At 42.6% G+C, this 22,954-nt stretch overlaps 1 protein-coding gene across 1 annotated transcript in view; it reads left to right on the top strand.

The window, feature by feature from the left end:
* The window catches only part of MCTP2 (multiple C2 and transmembrane domain containing 2), a 155,896-nt gene extending 135,877 nt beyond the window's left edge, over positions 1-20,019 (top strand). Inside the window, 5 exon segments of the mRNA XM_081964588.1 lie at positions 194-235; positions 5,939-6,048; positions 10,001-10,110; positions 14,155-14,252; positions 17,630-20,019. Coding sequence (XP_081820714.1) covers positions 194-235; positions 5,939-6,048; positions 10,001-10,110; positions 14,155-14,252; positions 17,630-17,695 — 426 coding nt within the window. The 3' untranslated portion in view covers positions 17,696-20,019.
* Positions 20,020-22,954: the final 2,935 nt, after the last annotated feature.

Below are 22,954 nucleotides of genomic sequence, written 5' to 3'. Positions count from 1 at the left end.
GACAGACAGACAGACAGATGATAGACAGACAGATAAGATATGAATAATATTCAAGGCAGCTTTTCTTCTAGTTTGTTTAACTCTTTTTTAAAAAAATAAAAAGCATATACTTTTCAAAAGGAGTGCTTATACATTGTGTGGACTTTTTCAAATGGTCTAATGTTTTTTCTTCTTCTTCTTTTTTATTTTAAAGGACTACATTATCGTAGAAGAAGACGAAGATGATGATGACAAGGTAAGAGGGAATAATGGAATCCGAGACCATAAACTGGTGATGAAGATTCTACAAACATACATTCACACATACCGGGAACATTACTTTAAGAAGAGTAATTCCCCTACATTAGAAAATAAGGTGTTGTAGAAAGCCAATTATGTATTTCAAGCGCCTATTATTCCTTTTATTTGCACCAGGTTACTAAAATATACAAAAGCTGACCTTTTTTTAAAAAAAAAAAGAAAAAAAATGTAACGAAGCACATTTTCCTCCCCCACGCAACACAACAACTTCTAGGGGGAGCAGTTGGCTGGGATATAACCCAGAGGAACCTGGTTTCCATCAAGTAGATGGTTGAGTTCTTGTCAAAATATAGAGAGGCCTTTCTTGACCATAACAGAGGGAGCTTCTGGGAATTGTAACGTGTCTTTGGAGACTAACTGTTTACAGCTTAGAAACCCCTTAGACAGTTAATTAAAAAAAAACAGAGGAACCAATTAATTCCTTTCCGTTTGAACGATCAAACTTTAAACTAAAAAAAAAAAATAGTTGGGCTGTTGGATCCTCGTTTTTTTTTTTTTAAACTCTTCTTTTCCAAATACCAACTGTGATGGAAAATAATAACGGTTGGTTTCCCAAGTGAGCTACCATTAAAGGTTTCTCCTTTAGCGGTGGCCTTTAACCACAGGGCTGTCTTCTTCCATGAAATTGTAAGACATCTAAAACGTCACTTTTTTCTTCTCCCCGGCTTCCCCAGGAACGCAGGTTTCATTTCATTGTGTGCCAAGTGAAGGTTTTAAAAGAAGGATTTTCTTCTTTCTTTTTTCTTTTTCTTAGAAAAAAAAAGAGAGAGACTTATTTTGTCATTAAAGGAGGCCGTGCCAAGTTTTCCTGGGATTTGACCGTGTACCAAAACAGGCTTATTTAATGAGAAAAACCCAATTTCTTTTGTTTGTTAGCTTTTCATTCGGTTCTTGGATGCCCAATTACATTTCTGACATTATTGTGAAAAGACGTCCCCCCCCCCCGCCCCGTATACTTAGAGCGAGAGTGGACAACTCTCGCTTAAGGTGGGCTGCAGACCCTCTTCAGTATGATGGATGCAGATGTCAAGTGTGAAAAACAAGGTCCACATATAAAGGTTCAATTAGACTGCTTTATTGCTAAAAGCCTACATACAGGAACCTTCTTAACTAATGATGGATACCTGGTTAGAGTTAGATAAGGGCCAATGACACACACGGGGGCGGGGTTGGACTGATTTTGCTTGTGGCTATGTAACAATTCTAGGCTGGTTCCCTCTTTCACTCCACCCCACTCCTGATCCGTTGGCTTCATTCTGTTATGTAAGGACATGAAAGTCCTACTTATATCCCACCCCCCCACAATAAAACAAAGATACCACTTCCCAAAAAAGAATGGACTTGCCCACTTTGTGTTATCGTTAGGGGGATTCCTTAAATGTTCTCTGCTTGTTGATTTCCCCATGGTTAATTCCCCAAAGGGGCTCAGGACCTCCTATCCCGAAAGTCAGATTGGCCAAGACAATAGCAGGACTACTTGGTATATTTAAAAAATATAGCCTTCTTTGGAATAAATCCTCAACAACCTCATTACTCAGGACTGCATGACAAATATTTGGATATTTCAGCCTCCCTTGGACCATGTCCATGGAGCGCATTTTCCAAAAACAGGCAGATTATTTTGTGGCTTATTTTGATGGATGCGGTGGCTCAGTGGCTAAGACACTCAGCTTGTTGATCAGAAAGGTTGGCCGTTCGGCGGTTCGAATCCCTAGCGCTGTGTAACCAAGTGAGCTCCCATTACTAGGCCCAACTTCTGCCAACCTAGCAGTTCGAAAGCACGTAAAAAATGCAAGTAGAAAAAATAGGAACCACCTTTGGTAGGAAGGTAACAGTGTTCCATGCGCCTTCGGCGTTGAGTCATGCCGGTCACATGACCACGGAGACATCTTCGGACAGTGCTGGCTCTTTGGCTTTGAAACATAGATGAGCATCACCCCCTAGAGTCAGGAATGACTAGCACATATGTGTGAGGGGGAACCTTTTACCTTTACCTATTTTGTGGCAAAAGAGTAAAAATTCTTACTCTGTTCAACAATTTTTTCTTTAAAAATACTCTTTTCCTTCAAGATTGAACTTTCCTTTTGTGGTCTTGTTTGAGCCTGGTAAATTCTTTCTCTGTTCAGAAGATGAGGGGGAGATATTAAGTAACACAAGTATTATTTAATCAATTCTTAACTGTGAATTTATTTGCAATTTTTGTAATCCCCCCCCCTTTTTAAATTATACTGTTATGACCATTAAATAAAAGAGTAAAAAGAAAAAAAGAGAAAGCATAGAATAGAAAATCAGAGCTTTCACCGTGCATGAACAGGAAAACATGGAGGCTACAGGCTATCAGAATGAAAACTTAGATTAATTTATAATATTAATACAGTAATGCTAACAAATCATAACCGTGAATAAAACCAAAATGAGGTTCTATTTAAAACAAATATTATATTTATTAAAGATAGAAAAAAAACAGTGCTGCCTGTTCTGATCCAGGCTTCCCCAAAAAGTACGAAGCAGAGTCCTGGTCCCGACAAAACCCCTTTTATTAAACAAATGTGAATTCCTCTTATTCACATTCAGCAAGGCCTGGTAAACAGTCTTTCAAAGGAGTATTTCTCACCACAGACCTTATCTAGCTTGGAAAGCTGCCATGTAAATATTTTCCAAACGAGGTGCTGTGCAAGGAAAGACTTGGCACAGAGTCTATATGTTTCATGGACAGATCTTCACACTCCTGAAATGAACGAACAAACGAATTGTTTCCTGCAAAAGCCCACTCCCCTTTCGCTCCTCTTTCATTTCCTATGGGAGGGGCCATTCACCGTCCGCCTGTGGCTTTACTCCTAAGTCGACCCAGATTTCCTAGCTGTTTTTTTTCTTCTGGCAGCTCTGCACACTGGGAACAGGCTCCACCTGTTCCTCTGCCCCAACTGCTGTCTAGCTCCAAAGGCAGCTGATCATTGCCAGATGGCCTCAGCCCCATCTCTGCCTCCCACGCAGAGATCTCTTCTGAGCCTTCCCCAGCCTCCAGGACTGGCCCATGTTCCTCCCCAACCTCCTCACTGTCCGACTCTGCTGCCAGCTCTCCTGGCTGCAGGCAGGCCACAACACTTCCCTTCTAGAACCTGCTAAGAATGGATCAGGGTCTTCGTGTTTCCTTGGGAAGGTATTCCGCAATCGAGATGGCTTCGAGAAAAGCCCCTGCCCCTTGCATCTACAGACGGTTCCTACCTTGGTGGTAGGACTGGACATCTCTCTATGAAGCAAGGTCTACTTGGACATCACAATAAATCCCTGATTCCCCCCTTAATTCAATCTCTCAGTACCCAGGCAGTCCAGCAAGCTCACAAGAGAAGATGTAATATTGTGTGGCTAAATTGTGTGATTGCCACATTTTTGTAGTGCAATCTGAGACGTGTAAACAAAGCCAGCAGGATAGCTACCCAGCTGCCACATGACGGTTCTTCACAGTTCCATGCTGCAAGAACAGGCTTGCTTTGAAAGATCTCACTTGCAAATGTTTATTTCACTGCTGTTAAGAACTGGTCAGAAGTTACACCGAACTAGGAAAAACATGGCATGCAGTTCCTTGATTTTGAATCGGCCTTAGCCGTTCATGCTTGGAAGCAGCACGCTGGAACGTAAGAACCACAGAGGCCTAGAGACTAAAACGTACGAAGAACAGTTGCAGGAACTGGGTGTGACTAGTCTAGAGAAGAGGAGGACTGGGGTTGACATGATAGCAGTATTTCAATATTTGAGGGGCTGCCACAAGGAGAGGGGAGGGGGAAACATTTTCCAAGGCACCTAAGGGCAGGGCAAGAAACAATGGATGGAAACTAATCCAGGAAAAGAAGCAACCTGGAATTAAGGAGACATTCCCCAACAGTGAGGACAATTAACCAGTGGAACAGCCTGCCTTCAGAAGTTGTGTTTGCTCCATCACTGGAGGGTTTTGAGAAGAGACTAGACAGCCACTCTTTAATGATTAAAGGCCTGGGGACTAAAGCACACGAAGAACGGTTGCAGGAATTGAGTTTGGCTACTCGAGAGAAAAGAAGGACTAGGAGGGACACGATAGCAGTATCCCAGGATTTGAGGGGTTCTCCCAGGGAAAAGGGGGTCAACTTATCTTCCAAAGCACCAGAAGACAAGACAAGAAACAACGGAGAGAAAGAGAGAAGCAACCTGGAATTAACGAGAAACTTCCTAACATTGAGAACAATTAACCGGTGGAACATCTTGCCTTCAGAGGTTATGGTTACTCCATCACTGGAGGTTTTTAAGAAGAGACTAGACAGCCACTTGTCTAGAATGGTATAGGGTCTCCTGCTTGAGCAGGGGGCTGGACTAGAAGACCCCAAAGATCCCTTCCAGCTCCATTCTGATTGATCATAATTATGTTGTTCTGAGTAACACTTAAAGTTGACATGTCTGACTAGTCCTTGACCTCAAACTTTTGGTACTGTGGGGATGGGCGGTGTGCGTGTGTGTGTGTGTGTAGAAAAGAAACATGAGCAGACAGAGAAGTGTAAGCATCCTTTGGGACCTGCTGGTCATCTCCCTTTTCATAATTATCTTGAGTGCAAAACGTATGAAGACAAGGTAGGATCAGATACTTTGGCCACCAGATGAGAAGAGAAGACTCCTTGGAGAAGACCCTGATGTTGGGAAAGACGGAAGGCAGAAGGAGAAGGGGACAGCAGAGGATTCTCATGGTTAGAGATGGTTAGATAGTGTCATCAACCCAATGAAGATGAATTCGGGCAAACTCCAGGAGACAGTGGAGGACAGGAGGACCTGGTGTGCTATGGCCCATGGGGGTCACAATGAGTTGGATCTGTCAACTGAACAACGAAAACCATGAATCCCATTTCAACTTGGATGCATAGTAGCATCATATGTCTATGGAGGTTCTCGTTCACCCAGGTCATGGTTGTCCCAAAGGTACATTTTCAAGAGGCAACAACTAGACTGTGTTTTTCTTTGAAGACACAGTTTCGCTTCTCATCCAAGAAGCTTCTTCAGCTCTCTTCAAAGAAATGTCTTCAAAAAAAGAAAAGAAAAGAAAAGAAACCAGAAAGTCCAGTTGCCTCTTGAAAAAGCACCTTTGGGAGCAACATCACAAGTTTTGGGATCTTCATTTATAAAAAGAGTTATCGCCCTCTTTTCCTATATTGTCTGAACGTGTAGTTCACAAAGAAATAATTCAATTAGTGGTGTGATTGGCAAGGAATATAACAATTACAGTTAGTTTTAGGTGCTGTGCTGGCTTTCTTTTTGCTTTTTTCTCTTGTCGTCTTCGTTCCTAAGCAGTCCTGTTTTTTTTTCTTTTTTTAAAAAAAATTCTAGCTGGTTTGATTGAAATGTTCACAGAATGCTGGAGCAAGAAATGCACCTGCATGTTTGTTTGCTGGTTTGTAAGTCGTAAAAAAAAAGGTTTAGTAATTTGGAGAAAACACGACTGTTTTCCAAACTACAATACAGCAATAAGACGACAAATGGATCTGAAATGTAACGATCCTGAATGCTGTTACTTCTGATAACCTCTCTTATAACCTTTTATTGTCTAGGCTACTTTTAAAAAAAGGAAATAAATAACATTTTTCCCCTTCTTTTTCTTCTCTTTCCTCTCTCCTCGCAGGAGTCTGAAAAAAAGGGTTTAATAGAAAGAATTCACATGGTCCAAGACATTGTTATAACAGTCCAAACACTTTTAGAGGAAATAGCATCTTTTGCAGAAAGGATAAAAAAGTAAGTCAAAGTTTTGTTCCCATGCTCTGAAAAACCTCTGAACACCATGGCTAGAAACAATTGGAAAAAAAACCCCTTTAACTGGAAATTTCTAAAAGCCAATGCAGAATGGAACAAAGGTTGTTTCCTTCAACTGAATGTCAACTCAATGGCGATATTCTATCATTATAGAATTCTTCTTTCTGAATTTCTTACACATTTAATTATGATTGAAAATTTATGGAGAACCAGAAATCGGGAATTCTAGTTCCATGTTAATATGGTGCCAGCTTGATGTCCTTGGGCCAGTCACTTTCTCCAAGCCCTAGGAAGGGAGGAAGGAAGGAAGGAAGGAAGGAAGGAAGGAAGGAAGGAAGGAAGGAAGGAAGGAAGGAAAAAGGAAATGGGTGGGAAGGATGGGAAAGGAAGGAAGGAAGGAAGGAAGGAAGGAAGGAAGGAAGGAAGGAAGGAAAAGGGAAGTGGATGGGAAGGATGGGAAAGGAAGGAAGGAAGGAAAAGGGGAAGGAAAGGAGACGAATGGGGAAGAAGGGAAGGAAGGAAGGAAGGGAGGAAGGAAGGAAGGAAGGAAGGAAAAGGAAAGTGGGTGGGCAGAATGGGAAAGGAAGAAAGGAAAGAAAGGAATGGGGAAGGAGGGAGGGAGGAAAGACAGGAAGGAAAGAAAGAAGGGAGGAAAGGGGTAGTGGGTGGGAGGGATAGGAAAGGAAAAGAAGGAAGGAAAAGGGAAAGGAAAGGAGAGGAATGGGGAAGGAAGGAGGGAAGGAAGGAAGGAAAAGGAAAGTGGGTGGGCAGGATGGGAAAGGAAGGAAGGAAGAAGAGGGATGGGGAAGGAAGGAGAGAGTGAGAAAAGAAAGGGAGGAGGGAGGAAAGGAAGGAAGGAGATAATTCATTGTGAGTTCTGAACTCTGCATTACAAATCCAAGATTCATACAAGTGAATTTCTCTTCATGCAACGAAAAGTCATGCTTCCCCATGTGTTAAATGAAACAATGCTGATCTTTTCAGAGCAAGGGTGCCACACCACACATGCTTAACCTGTACAATTCATTCCCACAATTTAATTTTAATGGCGCCAGGAGATTATTTCAAAACAAGCTGGATCAACTGAGACATTAAATCTTCTGTTGAGTTGGAGATTCCAGCTCTCATTTGTCCAAATGATCTCCTTCCTCAGTTCACCCCTTTATCGGTGTGCCTAAGATTTCTTGGCTGCATAATGCTGAAAGAAATCGACACGACTTCTAAAAGCTTCTAAGATCCAGCCACCTATCATTTGTTATCAAATCAATTAGTCCTAGAGAAATCAACCCTGACAGTTCTTTGGAAGGACAGATCCTACAGCTGAAGCTCAGATACTTTGGCCACCAGATGAGAAGAGAGGACTCCTTGGAGAAGACCCTGATGTTGGGAAAGATGGAAGGCAGAAGGAGAAGGGGACTGCAGAGGATGAGATGGTTTCATAGTGTCATCAACCCAATGACTATGAACTTGGGCAAACTCCAGGAGACAGTGGAGGACAGGAGGACCTGGTGTGCTATGGCCCATGGGGCCACAAAGAGTTGGATATGACTTAACAACTGAATAAGTAAAATCATGAATTCCATTTAAACTCTTCTTCTTTGCCACCAAATTTGTTTTTGGATTAGACTTCTATCCCATAGAAGTCAACCCAACCTTTTACATCGATCATCAAGCAGTCTGCTGTTCCTACATTGGGCAGGTCTACCCTTGCTTAGTTTCATCTGAAAATTTCAGGCTCTTTTCTGGCCCAACAGAGAATAGTAGAGAATAGGCCCCATGAAGCAAAGAGGACAGAGCTTCCTGGCATAACTGTGTGACCCTGTTTTCTTCTCCCTCTTCTAAACCCTCCCATGTGCTCACAAATGGAGCCTTGTCAACAGTTCCCCTCTTTCGAAGCGCAGCCGCGTGGGGTCTAAAAATACTAGAAACCTATGTGTTGCGATTGTGCCACATCTGTCCCAGCTGGCCGGGAATACGTAAGAATGGCTTTTGACTCTCAACAGAGCACTGTTCTATGTGCAGCTGGATGGCAATGAGATTGTGAACGTTGGATGACTTCCTTCTGGCATTCAGCTGGGTGACAATGATCCCTTAAGATCCCAGTGGGACATGAATATGGTTGCCTGCCTAATGCCTCAAGAATCCAATTGTGTCTCAGTTGTAATGTTACTGTGGACAAAGGAGGAGGACGGGAAGTCCACTGGGGTAGTTTGAACAAGAGTCACAATGGTTTACACAAGCATTTCCATCAGCATAACCCTTGGTATCAAAGACCCTTCTTAATAGCTTGCTTCTATCGGACTCCAAGGATTTAAAAATACATTTCATATATTAATTGGCCTGGGTTCACCCTGACTCTAATTTAAATGGGAAGGTCTCCACTGACGCCGAGAGATGCATGATTTCCTCTATTCATTAAAATAAATATTAAAAAATCTCCATCAATTAAGAGAAAGCATTGTTCATGACCCAACTGAGTTATTCCTTAGTGTCTTGTAAAGGACAGAAAGATGAAGCTGACCTACTTCTGATCAAGAGCCATGGGACGTCTGCTTGACCCCCAAAGACTGAGTGCAATTCACACAGCTGCTCTGAAGAGCAAAACAATTCATAACATGCAGAGATGGGTGAAGAATTGGGAGCAGATATACTCAACTCTTTGACCATATGTTTGACTAGACGGGAGCAGAATTGATATAATCTCCTTTGATCTCATTTGCATCCTTTAGATATGAAGATAGTTGGAAACTATGCGTCCATTGATTTCCATTAGTGGTTTTTTTAAGGATGACCTTGGAGGGGAAGGAAACAAAGCCTTCTGTCTTCCCTCAGGCCCAATTAACCATCAAAATCACTCTACATGGAAGCCAGAGGCGAAGACTTCTCACTGTTTGGCAAGGAGAATGGTGGATTCCCAATGATGTGCAATAATGTCTATGGCAGTGATGGTGGACCTTTTGTGGCTCGCGTGCCAAAAGTGGGGGGAGCATGGGCATGCCACACTCATAATGCTATGTGCACGGCCCCAACACGCATGCGAGCACAACCAGCACTCCCCTCCATTTTTGGTGTGCTTTTTTCGCCCTCCCCAAGTGTCAGAGGCTTTATAGGAGCCTGGGGAGGATGAAAACAGCCTCCCCCGCCCTCCGGAGGGCAAAAAATGACCCTACGAGCAACCCGGAAGTATATTCCTGAACTTCCGGTTTGCTAGTAGGGCCGGTTTTTCACACTCCAGAGGCTTCAGGGAAGCTCCTGAAGCCTCTGGAGGGCGAAAAATGGCCTCAAAAATGGCTGAAGTCAGCTGGCCCGTGTGCGCATGCTGACAGGGCAACGCCTCACGTGCCCAGAGAATGTGGTGTGCCATAGGTTCGCCATCATGGGTCTATGGAGATTCTGAGTCATCCAAGTCATGATTGTCCCAAAGGTGCTTTTCCAAAAGGCAGTTGAACTTGCTCTGAAGGCATTTCGCTTCTCATTCAATAAGCTTATTCACGGAACTTATTTTACCAATGGTTGGAAAAAAGGGAGCGGAGAGTAAGAATGGAATCTATGTTGCTGTTGTTAGTTGCGAAGTCCTGTCCATCCCATCTCAACCCCATGGACAAGATTCCTCCAGGCCTTCCTGTCCTTTACCATCCTCTGGAGTCCATATAAGCTCACGCCGACTGCTTCAGTGACTCCATCCAGCCACCTCATTCTCTGCCGTCCCCTTCTTCTTCTGCCCTCCATCATTCCCAGCATGAGGCTCTTCTCCAGTGAGTCCTTCTTCCTTCTTGTTAGGTGGCCAAAGTATTTGAGTTTCCTCTTCAGGATCTGGCCTTGAATTTATATTGTTAAGCTATTTAAATACCCAGACAACACGATGTTTATTAAGCACTAAGAAATGTAATAAATAGAAAATTAATAAACATTTATTTTTCTGTGTTGGTTTCAGTACGTTCAACTGGACTGTTCCTTTCCTGTCTGCGCTGGCTTGCTTGGTGCTGACAATAGCAATGATCGTGCTGTATTACATACCATTACGGTACCTTGTTTTAATATGGGGTAAGTCTATTCCTCATGCCATTTCCTTTGATGGATTCTACTATATGCATTTCTATAACAGTCTGTGGAGACATCCCTGTAGTCCTGGACTTACAATCATTTCTTTAGCAACCATTCAGAGATACAGCAGCACTGAAAAAAAAGAGAGACTTATGACGGTCCTTGCATTTACGACTGTTGTTGCATCCCCACAGTCCTGTGATCAAAAATCTGGGCTCTTGGCAACCAGTATGTATTTACAGCAACTGCAGTGTCCTGGAAGTGCCGTTAGTGACTTTCCCAGCCAAGTCAATGGGGAGAAAGCTAGATTTGCTTACCTGATCCTCGTGTATTAGTGAATTGCAATGATTTCCTTAACAACAATGGCCAAAAAGGTCATAAAATAGAATTACAGTAGTGCAAAGCCTGAACTAAGGGTTCACCCGCCAAATTTTCCCTCCCTTCTCATCGTTGTGTCTCAATTTTTAAAAGAGATGTTTTGGAAACAGTCACTCTACGTCTCGTCATTCTTCTGCTAGGGAAATGACCTTGAAGACTTTGATGGTTCTCACAGTTCAGTTCCCTTTTCCCCCAAGCCCTCAGCCTCCTTTCTAGCCCCCACCCCCAGGGTTTATGGCAGACTAGCAGTAAGGTGGCAGTTCTGACAGTAGGTGGAAGCAATATTACGTCTGTTCGCTGCCTTGATTTACTTATAAAGTAATAAAGATGGGATAAAAATAAGACAGACATACATACATACATACATACATACATACATACATACATACATACATACATATAGATAGATAAATGATAAAGAGATGATAGAAATAGATAATAGATAGATAGATAGATAGATAGATAGATAGATAGATAGATAGATAGATAGATAGATATAGATAGATAGATATAGATAGATGATAGAGAGAGAGAGAGAGATGATACAGATAGATAGAGAGAGATGATAGAGAAAGTTGATAGATAGATAGATAGATAGATAGATAGATAGATAGATAGATAGATAGATAGATAGATAGATAGATGATAGATAGATGATAGATAGATAGATAGATAGATGATAGATAGATAGATAGATAGATAGATAGATAGATAGATAGAAAGAAAGAAAGAAAGAAAGAAAGAAAGAAAGAAAGAAAGAAGGAAGGAAGGAAAGAAGGAAAGACAAAGAAAGAAATCCATGCAATTCTCATATTCTGGTCATTTCTTCTACCAGCCACCAGTCCTGCTGAAATTGCTCACACCATCTCTGAGATATTAATTGACTGATTCCAGGGCAAAAATTACACAGGCAATTCCAGATTGCCTCTTTGCACATTTCTGGTTAATATAATTACCCTTTAGGAGGTATTTAATCATTTATCAGTGCAGTAAAATAAAATAAAAATCAATTTGGTCACAATTTTTACAACCTGTTTAGTTACCTAGATTTCCAGCGATTGCTTAAATCGTAGCTGGTCACAGAGTATCCTGCCATGTAGCCTAGGAAAGATTGCAAAACAGTTTAGTACAAGCAAGACCAGTAATTGAATTTAATACTTAATGTAAGCAAGGCAAGCATGGCCGCTCCAACATTAGCGATGAAGCAAAACAGACCAAAACAGAATAATGCTGTAGAAATATTCAGAGAGGATTTGTCTGCTGCTTCCAAAACGTGCTGTAAAAGTGAGCACTAGGTCATCTTTTTCTAGGGGCTCGGTGAGTTGGTGGTGGGAAAAGCCTTTTAAAATGAAGCTGCCACTCTGGAAAGATATTTCCTCAATGTGTGTGGAGACTCTCAGTCATCCAGGTCATGGTTGTCCCAAAGATACTTTTTCAAATAGCAAGTGGACATTTTTTGAGTGGTGTGGTGGCCTAGAGGCTGTGAGTTGATCCTAGATAGAGGCAGCTATTTCTCTCTCTGGGCATAATGAGAATATATCTGCTGAACAAAACTCCGCATTGGTGACAGGAAGGGCATCTGGCCAGTAAGCCCTTAGCTCCATTCAGTTGCCCAGACTCCACTCCACAAGGGATTCTAAGGGAAGAAGAAGAAGGAAGGAAGGAAGGAAGGAAGGAAGGAAGGAAGGAAAGAAGGAGGAGAAGAAGAAGAAGAAGAAGAAGAAGAAGAAGAAGAAGAAGAAGAAGAAGAAGAAGAAGAAGAAGAAGAAGAAGAAGAAGAAGAAGAAGACCATGTTGTTTCTTGAAGAAATTTCACTTCTCATCCAAGAAGCTTCTTCAGTTCAGAAGCTTCAGTCCTCCACCATTCACATTAGAACTGAAGAAGCTTCTTGGATGAGAAGCCAAACATCTTCAAGGAAAAACAAAGTCCAGCTGCCTTTTGAAAAAACACCTTTTTGATACCTTCCTCAAGGACCTCCAGATGATGGAAGAAGAACAGTGCTACAGATAAAGGACATAGAAGTGGATGATTGTTCAGCCACCCGTACTAGGGGTTTTTCAGATTCACTTAAAATATACAGGTGGTCTTTGCTTTAGGACTACAATTGAGACCATTGCTGAGTAAGACAGTTGTTCAGTGATTTTTGCCCAGTGGTGAAATTCATTTTTTTTAAACTACCAGTTCTGTGGGCGTGCCTTGGTGGGCATGGTGTGGTTTGGTGGCCGTGGCTTGGTGGGCTTGTCAGGGGAAGTATACTGCAAAACTTCCATTCCCACCCCACTCTGGGGCCAGCCAGAGGTGGCAGTTGCAAAATTTCCGCTACCAGAGTAGAGGAAAGAGGTAGGGGAAGAAGAGAAGGATAGGAGAGAGGGCGGGGGGGGGGGAGGAAGAGGAGGAGAGAAAGAAGGAGTGGAAAGGGGAGAGAGGAGAAAGAGAGAGGAAGGGGAAGTAGAGAAGAGAAGGATGACAGAGGGAAGAAAAGAAGTAAGGAGGAGGAGGAGAGAGGTAGAAGAAAGTGATGGATAAGATATAAATATGGAGAGCAGAAGAGCCAATAATCGTTTTTGGGGGTTGATGGTAAGACGAACCGATGCAAACATTTAACAATATAATATAATGCTGCTTATGTAATAGTATGCGTGTAGTTTATTTGTTATGAAAATAAAAAAAAAACTTTAAAAAAATAAAATTTTGCTATCAGTTCACCGAACTACTCAAAATTTCTGTTACCGGTTCTCCAGAACCTGTCAGAACTTGTTGGATTTCACCCCTGTTTTTGCACAATATTTCTTGCCACGGTTATTCCGTCAAATGAGAATGTAATTAAGAAAATGCTAGAATGCGCAGAAATGGACAGACTCACGCTTATTATTAAGGCTGAAGAAGAAACGGAGTCCTTTTTGAGGTGGGATGTATTTTACCAATGGTTAGACAATCCGATTTTAACTATATTTATGATTATTTGTATGATTTTTAATTTGGTACCTGTACACCGCCCCGAGTCCCTTCGGGGAGAGGGGGCGGTCTAGAAATCAAATCAAATAAATAAAATAAATAAATAGAGGCAGAAGTCAGAAAGGAGGAGATATAAAGAAGAGGCAACGTTAACGTGGACTAGTCTGTGACTGTAAATAAAGTATTATTATAACGTGGAGAGGATTCAAAGATGACGACGTTATGTATTATGTAAAAGGCAGAAGTCTTAATAAGAGGGACTCTTTCGTAGGAGACATCTCAAGAGTAGCCAGATCTTGTTCGGACAGGTTCTCCGGCCCCCTCAGAAATGTGCTAGCCATCTCGCCGGTGGTGGCCGCTCGCTCTCACGTCCCTTCCCCTCTTGGTGCGAACAATGGGATTTTTCATTCCTGAGGCGAAACGGCTGGCTGACTTTTGTAATAAACCTCCCACTGGTTTCTTCAAGGAAGAAATGTTGGTGCACGGTTCCACGTGAGAGCAACATGTGTCCGGCTTCTCTGTGTTTTCACACTCATTCTTGCAAAATTCGTTCAGCCACCCGCCCACCTTCCTGTCTGAGCATGTCAGGCAGCTCCATGCTGTGGATGTGTGAGAATGTGTGTGTGTGTGTGTTTTCCCTGCTCCCCTTCCCCACCCAGCTTTTATTTTTTATTTAAAAAAAAAACCCTTTTCCCTTCTGTTTTTTCCAGGCATACATAAATTTACCAAGAAGCTAAGGAATCCTTACGCCATTGACAATAATGAGCTGCTGGACTTCCTCTCCAGGGTGCCATCTGACATTCAGAGGGTAAGTGTGGGATGGGGTCTCCCGCAGAGAGAAGGGGAGCCGAGGCCAGAGAGCAGCAGGTGTGATGCTGGAGGGCCGTTGTTGGCTAGCAGTGCACAAGCATCAGGATGGGGTCATTAATCGGGAGGGGTGAGAAGAGCAAAGGCAGGCGCATGGGGGGGAGGAGGAAAGGCCCTCTGAATCTCGAAACAGAGTTCCCCCTTTTTTTTTTCAAAAGCCCAGGGGGATTTCGGAAAAAGGCTTCCCGTGGATTTGTATTTTCATGAAAACTTATAGGTATTTGCCCTCCCTTTTTTAAAAAAATAAGCAAAGCACAATGACTCTTTAAAAAAAAAAATGGTGGGTAAAGTGACGTCGAGAAAATTTGCCCAATTTTACATTCCAGCAAAGATTGCTCTGATTTTAATATGATTCCTTCTGTGTCAGTCAGTTAGCATTTATTAGGGGTTTTGGACAGAGTGAGAGAGAGGAGAGAGAGAAATAGAGAGAGGAAGGGGAGAGAGGAAGGGAGGGAGGGAGAGAAAGAGGGAGAGAGAGAGAAAGAAAGGGAAAGAGAAAGAAACGGAAAGAGAGGGAAGAGAGAGAGGAAGGGAGAGAGAGAGAGAAACAGAAAGAGAGGGAGGAGAGAGAGAGAAAGGGAGAGAGGAATGGAGGAAGGAGAGGAAGGAAGAGAGATAGAGGGAGAGAAAGAGAAAGAAAGGGAAAGAGAGGGAGGGAGAGAGAGAGGAAGGGAGGGAGAGATAGAAAGAGGGAAAGAAAGAATGGGAAAGAGAGGGAGGGGAGAGAAAGAGGAAGGGAGAGAGGAAAGGAAGGGAGAGAGATAGAAAAAGGGAGAGAAAAAGAAAGGGAAATTGAGGAAGGGAAAGAGAGAGAGAGAGAAAGGGATGGAGAGAGAGAGAGAGAGAACCCATCTCAGAGGGCTATTGTGGGAAAAATAGAAGGAGGAAGGTGTGTTGGATATGTGTTTTGTTGCCACCCTGAATGAGTCAACAAGATTTTTTAAATGATAGTTTAAAAAATGGGAACTGGGTGGCACCTTAAGAAGTTCTGTGTATCTTGGCTTTGCATGGCTCTTAACGTCATTTGCATCTTTCCTTTTTAACTTTGAAGATGCTTCTTCAGTCAATCACTTTTGACCGGAAATGTCCAATTCCCAGACTGCAAAACCATGAAACTTAAATGAATTGTCACTTTTTAAAAATTTAAATAAAATTTTGCATTGGATCATCTCTTAATTATTTTATAGTGTACTGTGGCCTTTTAATTGGAGTGAAGGTCTTTGGTAAAGACTTGGAATTTTGAGTTGCATTGCAATTGCAATTGCACTTAGACGTGTATATATTGCTTCACAGTGCTTTACAGCCCTCTCTAAGCGGTTTAGAGTCAGCCTCTTGCCCCAAACAATCTGGGTCCTTATTTTACCTATTGGCCACTGGGCTACGTGAGTAGCTGGCAAGTGGGCAAACATGTGCGCATATACAGCTCCACTCATGTGAGATTGTGCGGGCACTTGCCGCCCATTTTGCGTGGGTTTTCACTGAAAGTGTTGCGGGCACTCATGGCCCCATTCAGGCAAGCGGTAGGTATTTGCACACGAGCACATTGTGTGCACATGCTCCTACCCCTCCCACAAAACCTTTCCCCCTTCAACCCACTCCGGGCTTCAAACTTGGAAAGATTGGATAACTCTGATGTAGCAATAGCACTTAGACTTACATACCACTTCACGGTGCTTTACAGCCCTCTCTAAGCAGTTGGCAGAGTCAGCCTCTTGTCCCCAACAATCTGGGTCCTCATTTTACCCACCTCAGAAAGACGGAAGGCTGAGTCAACCTTGAGCCTGGTGGGATTCGAACTGCCAAATTGCAGGCAGGCAGCAGAGAGCAGAAATAGCCTGCAGTACTGCGCTCTAACCACTGTGCCACTGAGGCTCATATATAACAAACCCCCTTCCTCTGGAATACAAGAGAGGTGGAAGAAGGGGAATGGGTGAAGAATAGCTAGAGAAATGAAAAAGCATGTGAAAATGAGTGCCAGTGGCTCACGTCATTAGTAACTTTCACAGAAGGACTGCAGACACATTCTAGGACTGTTGTTTATGCTTCATAATCCTGTTGCAAATGGAAGAAAATAAAATAGAAGAGCTTTGCTTGGTACTGTTGGTTTTAAAGTCAATGGGGGTCACAGAGAACAAAATTGATTTTCAGTTTGAATAAACTCAAACTGTCCAAGTACGCCTGTCAAAGAAGTAGCAGTGTCTAGCAACTCTTTAAAGGTGAGAATTTTTGTGGTGGCATGCATATACCAGAAACTATCAGATACATAAAGATGAATGCATTCGTTTGGGTCAAATAGATTTAAAGTGTCATGGAACATATAACAGAACCTGATTGGGTCCAACTCTAAGTCAGTTGATTGAAGCGGGGGAAAGAGTTTAAATCAAAGGGTTTTTCCTAAGTTTTAACAAACTTTGGATATCTGGTGTCTGATTTACAAACGTAGGCATCTTGACATCTTCCTGAACTTCAAGAAACAGGGTCTATCAGGATGTCTGTGGGAATTCTCAGTCATCCAGGCCACAGTTGTCTCAAAGCATCTTTTCCTTCAAGAGGCAACTTGGCTATTTTGTCCTTGAGAAAGAAGTAAAAGTTTCGCTTCTCATCCAATAAGCTTCATCAGATCTCCACCACCAGAACCAATGAAGCTTCTTGGGTGAGAACCAAAATTACTACTACAACTTCTTCTTCCTCTTCTTCTTCTTCTTCTTCCTCTTCTTCTTCTTCTTCTTCTTCTTCTTCTTCTTCTTCTTCTTCTTCTTCTTCTTCTTCTTCTTCTTCTTCTTCTTCTTCTTCTTCTTCTTCTTCTTCTTCTCCTCCTCCTCCTCCTCCTCCTCCTCCTCCTCCTCCTCCTCCTTCCTCCTCCTCCTCCTCCTCCTCCTCCTCCTCCTCCTCCTCCTCCTCCTTCCTCCTCCTCCTCCTCCTCCTCCTGAAAAAAACTGTCCAGTTGCCTTTTAAAGAAAAAAAAACACCTTTGAGTGTCTACCAGGGAAACCTGGTTCCTTTAAATCCAGAAAGAGAACTCCAAAAAAAGAGAAAGAAAAGATATTTTCTGCAAAATGCCCCAATCGAGTGAAAAGCTTTTCTATTCCCCGCCTGTTTTTAATATTTCGGTGTTCTAGAAACGATCCGTGACTCTTCCAATGCTCCCTGCAATTAATCCCCCCATGTTCCTGTGTTTAGAAAATGATTCACATTGAATGTGAATCATTGAACCTTCCTTAGGTTTTTCTTTGATTCCTCTCTGGGGAGCCGTTAACACACGGCGGAGCGAGCTGGGCTTACCTTACTCCAACGTGGCGTCTTTGTTTGTTTTTACAGGTGCAACAGGCTGAATTGAAACCATACAGCAACTCCAGTCCCATTAGGAAGAAAAGGAGCGCCTAGTAGGATATAAACCTTGGAATGCAAGGTTCCCCTTCCGGGAACGCTGCGCACACGGGCTGCCTCTCTGCATGCCTCCCCCTGCCTTGCAGATCCGATCAGTGCTGCGTTCACTCCATCCAGGCTTGTCTGGAAGTCATATTTGGACTTCAAAAACACACACACACACAAATCAAAGTCATCCGTAGGAAGCTTGACCTGCCTGATGATTTCTCCCTGGAAGACCAGAAAAAAAATAAGCACTGTTCAAATCCAGCATGGCGTGCGTTGAGCGGAGATTGGAGAACCAAAGCCAGATGAGATGTTTTCTTTCCTTTTATTCCGTACAATGGAAAAGGCCATTTTTAACTTCCCACTTTTGCCTGACATAACAGTTTAAAAAAACCCACAAAAGCCAGATTGACTCTCATCGTGGGTTGCAGAGTCAAAACCAGGCTGGCTTTGTAAAATAGAAAAGTGCCTCTTTGAAAAAAAAAACCCAAACAAACTGTTTTTGCTTCACCTACCAGTTCAACACTGGAAGAAAAGAAGTAGAACTTTTCATAGCTTGAGTAGAATTTCTTAGCATGAAGAACCCGGAGTCAAAAATCATATGGAAGACTTTATTTTTGTTTTTCTATCATGGGAAGGATTTCTTTCCCTCTACCATTTTTAAGATTTGCTCTTAAATTTTGCTCTTAAACAGTGGGAATGCTTTCAAGGTGAGAAATGATGATTGCTTTTTATTTTTTGTTTTTATTTTTTATTTTTATTTTAGCATTCTGGGCTTTTTCTACCTAAGAGAAACACATCAAGATAGAAATGGTTTCATTGCTTGGACAATGACTGTACTTAGATGATTCTGCACTGCAGATTAATAGGTCTTTGAAACCCGTTTTCTGTTTTAAAACACTGCTCAGTTTAAAAATTCTCGAAACTACAGAGGAATGATCAACATCTCTCTCCCCTTCTTTCCTCTTTCCCCTCCCTTCCCCTCCCTCCCTTCTCTCCTCCCTCCCTCCCTTCCTTCCTCCCTCCCTTCTCTCTCTCCCTCCTTCCTTCCTTCTCTCCCTCCCTTCTCTCCTCCCTCCCTTCCTCCCTCCCTCCCTTCCTTCCTTCCTCCCTCCCTTCCTTCTCTCTCTCCCTCCTTCCTTCCTTCTCTCCCTCCCTTCTCTCCTCCCTCCCTTCCTTCCCTCCTTCCTTCCTTCTCTCCCTCCCTTCTCTACTCCCTCCCTCCCTTCCTTCCTCCCTTCCTTCCTTCTCTCTCCCCCTCCTTCCTTCCTTCCTTCTCTCCCTCCCTTCTCTCCTCCCTCCCTCCCTTCCCTCCTTCCCTCTCCCACAGTTTCTGCCAGAGGCCAAAGTGATTGTAATTAGAAGGAGACTATTGCTGGCAGTAGACTTCCTTCAAGCCACCATTTAACTATATTGTGTCATTTGAATCTGCTGCGGATTTCCGCTGTTGCTCAGTTTTGATTTCCTTCTAGAGCTCCATCTTGTTGGAGTCTTTGTCTTCTCAGTGCAGGTCGTAATCCAATTATATGTTGATCATGTATATATAAAATACTTTTATAACTATATAGACAGGTGAAAAGCATGTGGCAAAAGTGGAACGGCACCTTTGTTTTTATGTATTTTTAAAAGAAGCTGTTGTATTTAAATTGTGCAATCCAGGTTGAGTTCGCTGTGTTGTTTACATGGGTTTAGAGCAAGCACAGTGGTCATTAAGATCTAGTCTGCCTTGTGCCATTTAAGGCAAACGTCTAAAAAGCTAGAATATCCAGAAGGGACAAAGAAACTGGTTGTTGAATCCACTACTTTGAGTCTCAGGCTCTTCTAACTAATGTTTAGGTATAAATGATGTTAGAGAACATTTTTGAAATGTTGGAGAAGACACTTGAGGATCCATTTGACTGCAAGGAGATCCAGTCGATCAATCCTAAAGGAAATCAACCCTGATTGTTCTTTGGAAGGACAAATCCTGAAGCTGAAGATCAGATACTTGGCCACCAAATGAGAAGAGAGGATTCCTTGGAAAAGACCCTGATGTTGGGAAAGATGGAAGGCAAAAGGAGAAAGAGGATGAGACAGTTAGATAGCGTCATCAACACAATGGCCATGAATTTGGACAAATTCTGGCCGTGAGGTGGGACAGGGGGGCCTGGTGTGCTACGAATTGTCATGAAGAGTCAGACACAACTTAGTGACTGAACAATAATAACATTATAAATGAATGTTGAGTAGTGATTACCAACTATATTGTTGACTGACAAACTGCCATTATTTCTAGCTTTTGGTCAGGCAGAGTTGCTCATGGCATTAATAAAAGAGTTAAAATATTTTTTTTTAAATCTATAGAGGTCCAAAGTTGTTGAGCCTTGGATTACAGATATGGTGAACTGGAGTCTTCAGAAGGCTACTGGTATTTTATGCTTGCCTTGTAGAAGAAGGAGAACATTATTAAACGCGTTGCTGGAGAAGACTACATTTAGTTATTGTTAATTTTACCTAACTCTAAAGGTAAATGACATAAGGTCAATCATAGTTTTGTCCTGTTTAGGATTTAGTCATTGCATGCCTCTCAAATGTCATCTACATGTGGCCGCTGGTGAGCCACAACATTGAAGAAGTACGTATTGTGATACCTTTTGGGGAAATATGGTGGGCAAAACCTGGATTTTGCTCATACCTTGTGGTCTTCTCTAGTGAATGGACCCAGTCCTGGTGAGAGAAACAGTGGTTTTGGGGAACCACCTTGCTCAACTTTGGCCTTACAAGAAAGAAGGGGGAAAGCACTTACAACTGGTTGCAATATGTGTCAGCGTTCCAAATATCATCCAAAATTAAATCAGAATCCAAGGCATAGCTTTCATCAAAGTTCCAATTTAATAAGAGACATGTTGGTACATCTGTGGGAAACCCGACTCTGAAAGCTTCCTGGGTTTTCCACCCAGTTGAAAGTTCATGATCTTGTCCCCACACCAACAAGTCCATCACATGGTCAAATCTTCCTCTGCCACGCTGGCAGTTCCACCCATCTAGTTCCGGTCAGGTGCAGAGGTGCGGAGACAAAGGATGACCTTGGCTTTCTAGAAAGGAATGTTTTATTTTGACAACAACATTCTCCTCCTTACTATTCCCCCTCCAATTCCCCACTAATGAAACAGCATAGTAAAATAGTAGAGAGAGTGTGGCAGGCCAAAGATCCTAAAAGGAATATGACAGGAGGCCTGACAATATGTACAATAAGCTAATGGAAGAATAAGTATTATCTGATGCGGGTTTTTTTTAGTTAGTGGCATTAGGGGGGTACCTTTTATTTTTGATATACTTATATACTGTACACTAGAACAGTGGGACTCAACCTTCCTAATGCCGCGACCCTTTAATACAGTTCCTCATGTTGAGGTGACCCCCCAACTCTAAGATTATTTTATGTCTTCCGTATTTTTTCAAAAGTATGTGTTTTCCAATGGTCTTAGGTGACCCCCGTGAAAGGGCCGTTCGATCCCAAAGGGGTCCCGACCCACAGGTTGAGAACCACTGCTCTAGAGGAAGAAGAAACTTTAGAACAGGGGTGTCCAAACTTGGGAACTTTAAGACTTGTGGACTTCAACTCCCAGAATTCCCATTCTGGGAGTTGAAGTCCACAAGTCTTAAAGTTCCCAAGTTTGGACACCCCTGCTTTAGAAGAAGTATTTGTGAATTGTAGTTTCTGAAGACAATCTTTTCAAAGATGTGACAAGATTTGCAAATGCTGCTATTTCATCTGTTCTGTTGACACATATCTGGACATCAATGTGCACTCAGGGGGGTGCTTAGATTTTTGCTTCCTTGGTTCTATAATGACTGGTAATTACAGGGATTGTAGCCAAAGAAATTAGAAGGTACCAGTGAAAACTGGAAGGCACCAAACCTCCATTTGAACATTTAGCTATTAGGCGGATAATTCCTGTCACACATAGAGGTAATCCTTGACTCACAACCATTTGTTTAGTCACCACTCGAAGTTACAACAGCACGGAAAAAAGTGACTAATGACTATTTTTCACATAACCGTTGCGGCATCTCTGGTCATGTGACCAACTTCAGAGGCTTGGCAACTGGTGTGTATTTATGGTGATTGCGTGTCCCGGAGTGATGTGATCACTTTTGTGACCTTTTGCGCAAAGTCAATGTGAAGTCAGTTTCACTTAATCATGTTATTAACTGATCAATCGCAGTGACTCACTTAACAAGTGTGGCAAGGAAGGTTGCAAAATAGGGGAAAACTCACTGAACAACTCTCTTGCTTAGCGCTGAAAATTTTGGGCTCAATTATGATTGTAAGCCGAGGACATACGTACGTACATACATACTCCAATTTTGCAGAAGGGAAAAGGTAGCAACTCACAGTTCCATGAGATGATCTTTCTATATAGTCCAGTTTTACAATCCCCTAATTTTGACTCTAATGGCACAAAGTGAAGAGGAACTAAAGAGCCTCTTGATGCAGGTGAAGAAGGAGAGTGCAAAAGTTGGGTTGAAACTCAACATTAAGAAAACTAAGATCATGGTATCTGGCCCTCTCCATTCCTGGCAAATAGATGCGGAAGAAATGGAGGTAGGGACAGATTTTATTTTCCTGGGCTCCAAGATCACCCCAGATGGGGACTGCAGCCAAGAAATTTAAAGATGTTGCTCCTGGGGAGGAAAGCTACGGCAACTCTAGACAGCATACTAAAAAGCAGAAACATCACAACAAAATTCTGTATAGTCAAGGCTACGGTTTTCCCAGTTGCAATGGATGGCTGTGAAGGTTGAACCATAAGAAAGGCTGCGCACCAAAGAATGGAGGCCTTTGAACTCTGGTGCTGGAGAAGACTCCTGCGAGTCCCTTGGACTGCAAGGCAATCAAACCAGTCAGTCCTAGAGGAGATCAACCTAGAGGAGATCAACACTTTGGCCACCCTAATGAGAAGGAAAGACTCACTGGAGAAGAGCCCAATGCTGGGAAAGATTGAGGGCAAAAGAAGAAGGGGACAACAGAGAATGAGGTGGCTGGAAGTAATCACCGAAGCAGTCGGCATGAGCTTGAACAGACTCCAGAGTATGGTAGAGGACAGGAAGGCCTGGAGGAACGTTGTCCATGGGGTCGCAATGGGTTGGACACAACTTCGCAACTAATAACAACAATTTTGACAGAATGATTAGGTCATGGATGAGCTCTCTGATGCTTTAAAGGTGAATTTAGAGGAGCAATGTTCTTGTCTGAATGGGAATGCACTTGCTTTAAACGTGAGTTTT

Source organism: Natrix helvetica, assembly GCF_964273705.1.
Source record: "Natrix helvetica genome assembly, chromosome: 12".
Classification (NCBI taxonomy): Eukaryota; Metazoa; Chordata; class Lepidosauria; order Squamata; family Natricidae; genus Natrix; species Natrix helvetica.
Note: the sequence above shows the minus strand (reverse complement) of the source record. Positions and strands in the feature narration are given on the sequence as shown.